Source organism: Hylobates moloch, unplaced genomic scaffold (genome assembly GCF_009828535.3).
Source record: "Hylobates moloch isolate HMO894 unplaced genomic scaffold, HMol_V3 SCAFFOLD_4, whole genome shotgun sequence".
Lineage (NCBI taxonomy): Eukaryota > Metazoa > Chordata > Mammalia > Primates > Hylobatidae > Hylobates > Hylobates moloch.
The window spans coordinates 158,857,280-158,869,796 of NW_026652279.1; the positions used below are offsets into that span (position 1 = coordinate 158,857,280).

Genomic DNA, 12,517 nt, shown 5'->3' on the forward strand with positions numbered 1-12,517 from the left:
TACTTTGGTTACAGGTTTGCTATGCTAAGGAGTTAAAAGAAGGCTTTGTGGAGTACACCGAACAGGTTGTCAAACTGATGGTCCCTTTACTGAAATTTTATTTCCACGATGATATCCTACAACTTTTGAATACAAAACATGTCTAAATCTAGTGAACTTGTAGTTTCTTGGAGTATTAGACAGTGTTCACTGAAGTAGACTTCACCATGATTGATTGTATTTGCACTAAGTGTACTTCGAGATGATAAACTCGGTTCTCTGCATGTGCCTTTGTTTCCACTTGTGCCAAAACATGAAAAAGAAAACGTGACCTATCCTATGTTTGTCAGCTTTCTGTGGCCCACTTAAGGATTTAAGGATAATTAGCAAATGATTACAATTATATATAGTTGCTACTTTCCCCAAATATCTTTTGGTAAATGTTAAGAAAATAAGACTTTTATTTTAAGAGATGGTGTCTCACTCTGTCACCTAGGCTGGAGTGCAGTGGCGTGATCAGGGCTTACTGAAACCACAACCTCCCAAGTAGCTGGGACCCAGGTGCACAACACTGAGCCCAGCTAGATTTTGATGATGATGATGATGATGATGATGATGTTTTTTTTTTTTTTTTTTTTTTGTAGAGATAAGGTCTCCCTATGTTGCCCAGGCTGGTCTCAAACTCCTGGGCTGAAGCAGTCCTCCTGCCTTGGCCCCACAAAGTTATGGGATTACAGGCCTGAGCCACTGTGCCTGGCAAGACCTGTCTTAATAGATTAGAGAACCACTGATAGATGGTCAGCTTTCTGTAGCAGTGAGAATCCTACATTTCAAATGTGGATAGCACCTTTGGGGGGAAACATCGCTTGGCACATCTGCATTCTTTTTTGACACAGAGTCTCACTCTGTTGCCCAGGCTGGAGTGCAGTGGCATGATCTCAGCTCACTGCATCCTCCACCTCCCAAGTTCAAGCGATTCTTCTGCCTCAGCCTCCTGAGTAGCTGGGATCACAGACATGCGCTACCATGCCCAGCTAATTTTTTGTATTTTTTGTTTGTTTTTGTTTTTAAGTAGACGGGCTTTCACCACGTTGGCCAGGCAGGTCTCGAACTCCTGACCTCAGGTGATCCACCGACATCTGCGTTCCAGTATCCTTCTCAACATAATGATAGTCATAATTAATATTTTCCAATACATTTTTATGCCTTTACACATGAGAGTGGTAGAGCCCAGACACAAACCCAGATCTGCCTGACTCCAAAGCCCCTTTGTCATTATTCCTCTTATGGTATCCTATAGTGGTATCCTTTACAGAAGACAGCTTTTACCCAACAAAGACTTAACTTCCCAGGATGCCAGAGGATAAAGCAGGATTGCTTTTAAGAGGAAGTTATCAAGGCCTTATTTTATAAATGAGATTAGATAGGGAAAGGCAATTTAATCTTTATTGAAAACTGAAAAGGCCAGCATAGGAAGAGGTCCTTGGTAGTTTTTTTCAGGGAAATGCTTCAGTTGCATTTATTAGAAACAGATACTACCTAAGGTTTTGAGGTAGGTTCACCTTGAGGCATGCTAATGGTCATGGGTCCTTTCATAGTCATTTTTGTATTTTGGTTTACATTTGAGCAGTAGGCAGCCCTTCACTGCTGCTGGACTCATTCCTGCCACTATTATAGGTGACAGAGGTGACAGGAGGTATGTCTTTTCTGTTTTTATACATGCTTTATATTTAACACAAGCTCTTGGGTATCTTAGATAAACAGAAGTTGCCTAGCACTCCTATTAGTGCATTGAACCCTTTAACATTTAAGCAAAATAATAAACAGTCTTTTGAGGTTCCTTAACAATGAAACGTGTTCGAGTGGCAGCAGCAGAATCCATGCCTCTCCTCCTGGAGTGTGCAAGAGTCCGTGGTCCTGAGTATCTCACACAGATGTGGCATTTTATGTGTGATGCTCTAATTAAGGCCATTGGTACAGAACCAGATTCAGACGTCCTCTCAGAAATAATGCATTCTTTTGCAAAGGTGAGTATTTTTCTCTTAAAAAATAAGTATAAGGTTGTATGTTCATTTATTAGTCTTGCTAAAAGTAAAAAAAAAAAATTGAGACAGAGTATTGCTCTGTCACCCAGGCTGAAGTGCAGTGGCACAATCGCAGCTCACTGCAACCTCCGCCTCCTGGGTTCAAGCAATTCTTATGCCTCATCCTTCCAAGTAGTTGGGATTATAGGCATGTGCCACCACACCTGGCTACTTTTTGTATTTTTAGTAGATATTCCCCAGGCTGGTCTCAAACTTCTGGCCTCAAGTGATCCACCTCGGCCTCCCAGAGTGCTGGGATTACAGATATAAGCCAGCTAAATAAATTTTTATATGCTGTAGTGTATGATTTTTTAAAAAATAAAAATGTTAAATTTTTTGTTGTAATATTTTGGTATTATTATGTTTGTTTTAGAGGGTAAATTTGCCTTGGAAGGGCAGTATAGGTAGAGGGAATGATATGGGTAACAGCATGGAAGCATGCATTCTTTGGAAAAAGAGAAGAAATTCTGAATAGTATTTTAGTCTTGCACTTAATAATCCAACTATAGAAGCTTGGGTACCATCTCCAGTTTCTATTCTTTACACTTTCCTCAATTCTTCTCTGTTTTTTTTCATTGCCCCATCTCTTTTTCATGCCATTGAAATAGCCTCACTTGGTCTACTCCAGATGTCTCCTTTCTTTTCCTCTCAGTTCATTCTCCTTTCCTCAAGCACTGCCTTCCTCTTCATTGAGTCACTTCCTTTCTCATACAGTGTCACTCCCATTTTGCACAACTCTAGTTTGCTCCAATCTTGATTGAAGATTTACAGTTTCTCAGCATCTTTATGTGTCCTTATTTACACTCCTGTAATTCAGAATTCCTTCTGTTTTTCCAAAGACAGCATGCTTCCATACCTTTGCCTATATTATTTCTTCTACCTCTAATGCCCTTCCTTCAATGTTCTCCTTGTATGTTGTGTGTATGGAGTATGGATATAGCAATTGTGTTCCTTAGGAGCTGGTGTGTGTGTATATATATACGTGTGTGTTCCATCTTTGAATCCTCAGTACCAAGCATGATGCCTGGCACCTAGGTGTGCTCAGAAGTGTTTAAAAGAAAATATTTTTTTCTAACTCCAATCTTTAAAATGCTGTCATTCTAACAAATACAAGCTAAGCATATGTAAATAATTAATATTCCAGGATACTGAACTGTGTTCATTTTTCCATATGATTCTTAGTGGAGTTTAACTTTGGACTCTAAACACCCCTAATCTTATGGATTACTTTCCTTCCTCAACCTCATTAGTGCATTGAAGTAATGGGAGATGGATGCCTTAATAATGAACACTTTGAAGAACTGGGAGGTATATTGAAAGCAAAGCTTGAAGAACATTTTAAAAATCAAGAATTACGACAAGGTAAGTTTTCCATGCTTTTATTTCTGAATATAATCCTTTACCATCTTGGCGATCAGTTAAAACATTTATTTGGGTGTGTTTCAGTTAAAAGACAAGATGAAGACTATGATGAACAGGTCGAAGAGTCACTACAAGATGAGGTAAATTATTCCCTTTGGAACTTACTTACATGACCACTTGCATCTGAAAGACTTGTAAATGCCTCAGTTTCTGATTTATGTGACGTCATTCTGATGTAATTATCAGTCTTTAGCAGAGGAGTCAGATATATTTCCTCTCTTCATTTATGAATAAGTAATTTGAAATTAAACTGATATGTCTTTTGGTGCTATGTGCATTTTGTTGTAATACCTCATTCAACAAAACACCTTGAGGTTTACCTAGTTCATTTACATCCTGCTCACAACAACCATTTGTATTTTGTGGTACTTTCACTATATTAAAGATGAGTAACCTAAAATTCCAATGTTAAATGATTGCCCAGAGTCACACTGTTGACAGTCTGGGGCCTTTTTCACCATGTTACTTAGTTCTCTCATCAAACCATCTAGGACTGTCAAGCATACTTCATTGTGTGGTTTAGAGTCTAGCATCTCATATGTGGCCGCTTGGTGGGCCAGTGCTACCGTGTAGGTAATACCAGCTTCCTGAAGGTGCCCACGTGCTTGTAGGCCCAAATTGCCACTAACAGCGAGACCCCGTTCTCCCCACCATCCACCCCGAAACTACGATTATTCTGCTGAAAACAAAGTAAAAATAGTAAAAACACCTTCGTTTCAGAATGTAGAAATTAGAGATAATTTTTCAACCCATCTTATTTTAAGTATGTTCCAAGGAAAATCTTTGCAATAAATACGGTTCTTGCCACACACCTTTGTCTTTCCAGGTAGGACTGGCCTTTGATTAGTAAGAGACATGATAACCCACCCTTGAAGGTTACTCCAGTCTCTAGACTCTTGATTTACCCTTAAGACAGGAATGAGAAATTGATTTTCTGCATTTTTTAAGGCTTTTATAAATGTTAACTATTGATAATAGAAAATATACTTTTTAATCCATATGGGTGTGTATGTGTGTTTTTTTTTAGGATGATAATGATGTTTATATTCTGACCAAAGTGTCAGATATTTTACACTCAATATTCAGTAGCTACAAAGAAAATGTGTTACCATGGTTTGAACAGCTGCTTCCATTAATTGTCAACCTCATTGTAAGTGTTACCTCTCTTAATAGTTGTTTTCCGTAGTTTACCTGGAATTCTTTTCACTGCAGTGTAAAATCTAATGCTTGAAGTTAAAATGGGTCTCAGAAATGATTGTTTCCATTGTACATCTTTGATTTTATCAAGTTGACTGCATTACCCTGGATGTTTTCTCATTCATTATATGCTTGAAGATTCCTAACTTGGTTTTCCATAGGCCAATTCAGTTCTAACACATCTGAAAGATATACAAGTGATTTTTTTATTATTTCAGATTATCTGTGCCCTCCTAAATTAATAAAAGGAAACAGAATGGTTACTTCTTTTTTAGTGGACCATAGATAATTCAATTATCTTTGTTATATACTACCAGCAATCATGGATTATGGATAATGGGCATATATATATATATATATATATATTTTTTTTTTTTTGTCTTCTCTCACCCATATATTTGATTTTTTTAAAAATGTTTTATAGACTTCTTTTTGTTTGTTTGTTTGTTTGTTTTTCTCAAGATGGAGTCTTGCTGTGTCGCCCAGGCTGGAGTGCAGTGGCACAATCTCGGCTCACTGCAACCTCTGCCTTCTGGGTTGAAGCAATTCTCCTGCCACAGCCTCCTGAGTAGCTGGGATTACAGATGCACGCCACCATACCCGACGAATTTTTTGTATTTTTAGTAGAGATGGGGTTTCACCATGTTGACCAGGCTGGTCTCCAACTCCTGACCTAATGATCCACCCGCCTCGGCCTCCCGAAGTGCTGGGATTACAGGCATAAGCCACTGCGCCCAGGCCTAGACTTCCTATTTTAAAGCAGTTTTAGAGTCACAACCAAATTGAACAGGAGGTACAGAGATTTCCCATGTGCCTCTGCCCCTGTGCGTGCATGGCCTCAGCACCATTAACACCCCCCATCACAGTAGTAGATACATGTGTTTCCATTTATGGACCTACATCAACACATCATATAATGGCCTATGTGTATTCAGTTTTTTGTTTGTTTGTTTTGTTTTTTTTTTATTTTTAGTTTTTTTGTTGGGTTTTTAGTAGAGATGGGGTTTCACCATATTGGCCAGACTGGTCTCCATCTCCTGACCTTGTGATCCGCCCACCTTGGCCTCCCAAAGTGCTGGGATTACAGGCGTGAGCACCTCGCCTGGCCATGTATTCGGTTTTTTAAAAATATATTATAAATTAGCAGCTATCATCAGATGTTTAGAATTTTTCTTTTTGGCTTTCAGTTTTGCATTTTATTGTATTAAGTAGTGCATTACATTTTTTAAAAGATTCAGGCACACATGACTTAGCCTGTTGAATAAATGCTATAAATTAAGATCTTTGCAGCTTTTTTTATTACTGTATTTTTTAATGTAGCATTACCATTGTCTTTTTTACAAAGTAAATTTATATACAATGCTGCCACTGTCAGTTCTTCTGTGTGATAGTGTCAGATTGTAGAGTTCTGTAACAAATCATACAAGTCTTTGAAACCTAAATTTTATTAAATCTATGTATTTGATTGAATATCGTTGTCACAAGAAGTTGTTGTTACTATGTTTTCTTTTTTCTTTTGCCTATATCAGGAATATCAATGTAAGCAGATAGTCTATAGTGAATAATTATTTACATTGTTTGTGTACACCAGTATTTGAAGCTTAAAAGAGAATTTCTTTTGTAGTGTCCACATAGACCATGGCCAGACAGACAATGGGGATTATGCATCTTTGATGATGTCATAGAACACTGTAGTCCAGCCTCATTTAAATATGCAGAATATTTCTTAAGACCAATGCTCCAATATGTATGTGACAACAGCCCAGAAGTCAGGCAAGCAGCTGCATATGGCCTGGGAGTCATGGCACAGTATGGTGGAGATAATTATCGCCCTTTTTGTACAGGTACCTTTGCTTTTTCAGTTACGTGCATTTCATTCCCGACATCCTGTGAATCCCTACTTTACTCTTTACCACACTCCCAAACATTATTTGCCTATTTCTGCTGTAGTCTGTTTTCAGACATCTCATCTGTAGCATTTAGGATTTTAGATGATAAAAAGATGATTTATTCTCATAGAAATAGAATCAAAGACATCCCCTGCCCCCAGCCTTCCAGGGTGCATTTCTCTTTGCGTTTTGGCAATGTACAACAGCCTTAGAATAGGACTTTTTTTTTTTTTTTTTTTTTTTTAATTGAGACGGAGTCTCACTCTGTCACCCAGGCGGGAGTGCAGTGGCACAATCTCGGCTCACTGCAACCTCCGCTTCCCGAGTTCAAGCAATTCTGTATCAGCCTCCCGAGTAGCTAGGACTACAGGTGCCCGCCACCACACCTGGCTAATTTTTTCTATTTTTAGTAGAGATGGGGTTTCACCGTGTTAGCCAGGATGGTCTCGATCTCCTGACCTCATGATCAGCCCGCCTCAGCCTCCCAAAGTGCTGGGATTACAGGCGTGAGCCACCACGCCTGGCAGAATAGGACTTTTAAAACTTACTGGGGAATATAGTTAGGCAGCTTTTAAAGCTTAAGGACCCTCGGAGGATATGGTGAGTACTATAAATCTGGAGGCCACTAATCTCTCTGGGTCTCTCAGTTAGTAGAGGGCTAGTGCTCCTGTCCATGCTGGGGCAGTCCCCCTTCTGTTGCCATTCTGTAATGACATAGCCAAGAAGACAACACTTCCCATACACTTTAACATTTCTTTACCATAGTCAATATCTGAACCAAATACAAAAATATATATATTCATTTGCATGAAAATGTGAGGTTTTAGCTGAACTTCTTTCAAATGCTTATTTTAGAAGCACTTCCCCTGCTGGTAAGAGTTATTCAGTCTGCGGATTCTAAGACCAAAGAAAATGTCAATGCTACAGAGAATTGCATCTCAGCAGTAGGGAAAATCATGAAGTTCAAGCCTGACTGTGTAAACGTTGAAGAGGTCCTTCCACACTGGTTGTCTTGGCTGCCACTACATGAAGATAAAGAAGAAGCTGTTCAGACTTTCAATTATCTATGTGACCTGATTGAAAGGTAGGAAAGCAGACTGTGACCTTATTTCCTTCCTCTCCACAGTGCTTCCTGGTTTTTCTTGCCTAACATCAGTCTTTTAAGGTTTAACCGCATGATCTCTGCACAGTCCTCAGTTGTATAGGTTTATAATAGTGCTGTCTTTATAAATCATATTAAGAAACCATATCACAGTTAACATTGCCCTTATAATAAGGTCTAATTTTGAGTTATTCTTTATGAAATTAGATTCAACAGATGAGGCACTTTAGTGATTTCTTTGTTTTTAAATTTTTTTGGTAGCGACAAGGTCTTAACTGTTTTGCACAGGCAGGTCTCAAAGTCTTGGCCTCAAGAGATCCTCCCACCTCAGCCTCCCAAAGTGCTGGGATTACAGGCATGAGCCACTAAACCCAACCTAAGGGCATATTGTTTAGTGTCTGTTTTCTAAGTCCAAGTTCCCCCCAAATATCAGTCAGATCTAAGCTCTGTCGCTATTATTATTTTTAGGTTATGAATAAATTCAAGGGCTACAACCACTGCCACTATTGTAGCAATAGGCCTATTGTAGCAATAGGCCAACAGATAGATTCTCCATGCTTGTTTAAGTTCAGGTTCACGTAAGAAATGCGTTTGAGTCTTCCATTGAGCATATCATTAAGGAATATAACAGCCATCCTGCAGACTACATGCTCCTTACCTGCTCCTGTGTCTGAAATGACCAGGTCTTAATCATGCTATTTGATCATCTCCCTTGGAAACGACCACTCTGAAATTCTCTTAGTGACAAAGACTAGAACTCTTAAATTCGCTGTTAGGTTTTTTCCCATTAAACTGGCCTGAGTTTATTTCCCAGTTTATTCTTGAAATGTTTATATAATTTTTTGTTAACTTCAGAGTTATTTTAGAAGCTATTTTGTAGTAGCAAAATAAAATTTGTGTTAAGAAACTTATTCTTAATACAATACATTTTTTTAACACATCACAAATTATTTATAAGGTATTTAGAGCATTCTGTTTGGCCCTTAAAACAATCCTGAGAGATGAGCCCAGTATTTTTTTTTTCTAATTTATATAGAAAGAAACTAAAGAGTTCATATATAAGATTGGCTGGTTTTCTTCCTACGGAATTTAAAAGGCCATTGATTTTAGTGAACACATAATCACATTTCTCCTTATAAATTTCACTTACTCAGGTTTTCTTCTCATTTGTCAGTAATCATCCAATTGTTCTTGGCCCAAACAATACCAATCTGCCCAAAATATTCAGTATAATCGCGGAAGGAGAAATGCACGAGGCAATTAAACATGAAGATCCTTGTGCCAAACGTCTGGCCAATGTCGTTCGCCAAGTACAGGTAAGCTGATTTGGTTGAATTGGGGAAGGGGAGATAAAACCTTTTTTTCTTTATATTCCTCTGTGAGAAGAAACTAGAAATCTAATGAGCTACGGGAATTTTATTTTTATATTTTCATAGTCTCTTGTCTCCAAGCCTCAAATGGATTATACTTGATGTAATCCATCCATATGTTCTTATTATTTATTAGAATTAAAACCTTCATCTTAGGACATCTTGAGCCTACCAGTTGGTGCTTAACACAAGCTTATTTTGTGTAGTTTTTCTGCCTATCTGAAGAAAAAAAAACGAGATTTAATAATAACTTGTCACCTCCAAAAAACTTTGTATGATTTTTACTTCCTATATTCATGTGGTATGTGGGTTACTTTAAGATGTTACCAGCTTAATGTAGCTTTATCAATGCAAAAATGAAGAAAACTTACTGGAAATGAACTTTAAAGAAATGAACAGATTTCTTGCTTTTACAGTGATACTCATCAAAATAATCTACCTAGGGAGAAGGTATTTTGCCATTATTACGGTCTACCTATGATGATGATTAAAATCTTTCCAAATGACATTTCGTCCTGTCTAAGTCTGTGAAAATGTTTCTTTCCCTAGACTTCTGGAGGACTGTGGACTGAGTGCATAGCACAGCTCAGTCCTGAGCAGCAGGCCGCCATTCAGGAGCTCCTGAACTCTGCGTGAAGGGCCTTAATGTCACCCACCAGAAAACTAACTCCAAATAAACGCTTACCCTTTCGTTTAGGTTTCTTTGTTTTGTTTTTGAGCAAAAGAGATCGGTAGTGTTGTGTGTAGGCCATTCTTCTGGAGAGCCACGAGCAGGAAGAGCAGCACTGTGTTGCAGAATGGAGTTTCCATGGATTTCTACCAGACCACTGAAGGAGTTCCTGGAAGTCCTGCGGTAGCACTGGAGAGTATTTTTCTATTGGTATAACCCACCACCTGAAGGGGAAAGGGAAATCAAATTAATTTTTCTCATTAGACATAAGGAAATTTAAGGAAAAACAGCTTTAAGAACAGTTACTCAGTATAGACGTGTGTTCACACAAATTGCTCTGCACTCAGTGTTCATTGTGAATTGGAGTGTGAGTCTTTCTGTGGGGTAGAAAGAAGCCTACTACCCAGCAAACCAGTAGACCCAAAAGTTGAAAAAAACTGATGACAAACAACAAGCATGAAGATGGCATATTTGATGTCACTTTGGTTCTTTTTCCCAGAAGGCTTACACAGTGACTCAGTCGGGAAGCTTTCCAGCTTCCAGCCCTTGAATGTGAAGTGTCATTGGCATGTCTGGCAGTAGTCTCTCATTCACTCCTCAATAAACAACATTGAATACAAAAGAGGCTTGTGTAAAAACTCAGTACTGTCTGGCTTGGATTCATTTCATGTTTTTAATATAAGAATGATCTAATATTTTTTTAAAGTAATGGCCATCAGTAATAGCTGAGTGTTTTTTCCCCTAATATTTTCCTTGTGCAATTCAGACTTAAGCATCGAGTTTTTACCATCTTCCACTTTAAGCTAAGTTATGATACCTATTCCATTCACAATTGGTGTTCTTTTTAAGGTTTGCAAATTTCAACGAATTTTGTAGCTAGGATTGTTCTGATCAGCTCAAAAAGATTTGGCTTAGTGTTTTCATTGCAAATTATAATTGCTGTAGAGCCACACACAACTTTTGAACTTTTAATTGTAAGTATTATGGCTGAAGTTATTTACTGAAAATTTCAGTAAAATGTATGAATGTTTCTTTATGTATTAACCTCATAGCAGTAAATGACTTGCTGTTGTTTAATTTTTCTAAGGCATCTTAATAGACTTCTGTTGAAAACTTCAGTGTTAACATTTTTATAGTTTGTACTAAATTTAACCGTGATATAAAAATGAATTTTATGCATAGATCAGAATTTTAAATTAAAGGTTTTTTCTTTAAATGATTTGTATTACTTTATTAAAACTAAATCTGAAATGGAATTAGAAAATAGAATGAATTACATACAGATGGTTTACTTGTTAGCAGATGCCCTTCAAATATATTTTACGTTTGCAGCACAACACCATTGCCTGGAGGCTTCCGAATCTAGCAAAAACAACGTATTAAATGACTCCACCTGCGCAGTCCTTGTTTTCAGTGGATGAATACCTGTGGGCTCTTGTAATGTGTGGTAATATTTGGAGCTTTATAGCCTGTATTCCTTGGGAGAAAAAAATGGGAATTGGGAGTAAAAAATGTGTCAAGACAACCCCTTTCTGCTTTCTTATGTAGCATCTGCAAAGCCGATTCATGTACTGATGCCAATCAGCTAGAGCAATGTAGGCTTTTTTTAATTTAAATTATTACTACACTTTATTACTACACTTGCAGAAAAGAAACTTGTTAAAAACATGGCACACCTGCAGAATTTCAAATGACAGTGTGGTCAGAAGATGTTTTTTGGGAGAACCTAGTGTTTGCTGGGCACTATGCTAAGCACTTTGGGAGCAAGAACCTTCCAGTTTAAACACCAGTGGTATTGTCAGATACCGTTAGTATCTGAGATGTACTTACAGCAGGGTTCTAAGAGCTCTCAAAGAAGTGCTCTGTTAATTGCAGACTGGCAGCATCCTCCTTGATAAAAGCAGAAAAGCAAAGAGGTAATTGGAGTTGAATCAAGTTAATAGGGAAGGTTGGTAGTAAATGCTGTTAGTGTGACATGATTCTGAAATCCAGAGCTCAGAACTAAGATGTACCGTGAACTAACAATTCTTTGAAAGGACCTGCAGAAGCATTTTTAATACCTCATTCTGTCTATGCAAGATGAAAATTCGTGGAGTTTTTTCTTGGCTTTTGTACCAAATTTAGGGGTCTTGCATGTCAGCAAGTGATATATATTGTTTATAAATGCAAGCTATTTCTGGAGGGGAAAAATGTGTGTGGCTCTTACATTTTCTGGGAATTTTGTAACAAGTTACACGCACAAGTGTTAGAAACTTTGGCATAACTCAATTTGGAGTATTTTTTAAATGCTGTATCTTTAAAGAAAAGTAAAGTTGTCTTAAAGCTAATTTGACACTTCTGTAATGAGAGGCAACCTTATAACTCTGGAGTTGTAGTTTGACAGAACCATCAGTAAAGACATAAGCAAATAAATGGTCTTGGTGCACCTGGTCTGATAATAAATAAGGGGGGGTGCTTACTTACAGTCTTGCAGGCGTTATATTTTTATGTCTAATCCTTTGAGTAGGTGCCTGTTTAAGCAACGTGAAAGGCTAAGGAGCTAGCTAAATGTTTTACTTAATAACTGCTTCATTCTGCCTGGAGAATTGTTGCATCAGTTTTCTGTGTTGCACAGAAATCACGTTGCAGGCAGGCACGGTGGCTCACGACTGTAATCCCAGCACTTTGGGAGGCCAAGGCAGGCGGATCACCTGAGATCAGGAGTTGGAGACCAGCCTGGCCAACATGGTGAAACCCCATCTCTACTAAAAATACAAAAAGTAGCCAGGTGTGGTGGCAGGCCCTTGTAATCCTAGCTACTCCAG

At 38.1% G+C, this 12,517-nt stretch overlaps 1 protein-coding gene across 1 annotated transcript in view; it reads left to right on the top strand.

Annotated features, from left to right (window-relative positions):
* Positions 1–10,335, top strand: part of IPO5 (importin 5) — a 37,655-nt gene extending 27,320 nt beyond the window's left edge. The window contains exons 16-24 of the mRNA XM_032151143.2: positions 15–111; positions 1,834–2,006; positions 3,314–3,425; positions 3,510–3,565; positions 4,513–4,635; positions 6,307–6,526; positions 7,427–7,655; positions 8,848–8,989; positions 9,593–10,335. Coding sequence (XP_032007034.1) covers positions 15–111; positions 1,834–2,006; positions 3,314–3,425; positions 3,510–3,565; positions 4,513–4,635; positions 6,307–6,526; positions 7,427–7,655; positions 8,848–8,989; positions 9,593–9,679 — 1,239 coding nt within the window. The 3' untranslated portion in view covers positions 9,680–10,335. The remainder of the gene's footprint in view (positions 1–14; positions 112–1,833; positions 2,007–3,313; positions 3,426–3,509; positions 3,566–4,512; positions 4,636–6,306; positions 6,527–7,426; positions 7,656–8,847; positions 8,990–9,592) is intronic.
* The last annotated feature ends 2,182 nt before the right edge of the window (positions 10,336–12,517 follow it).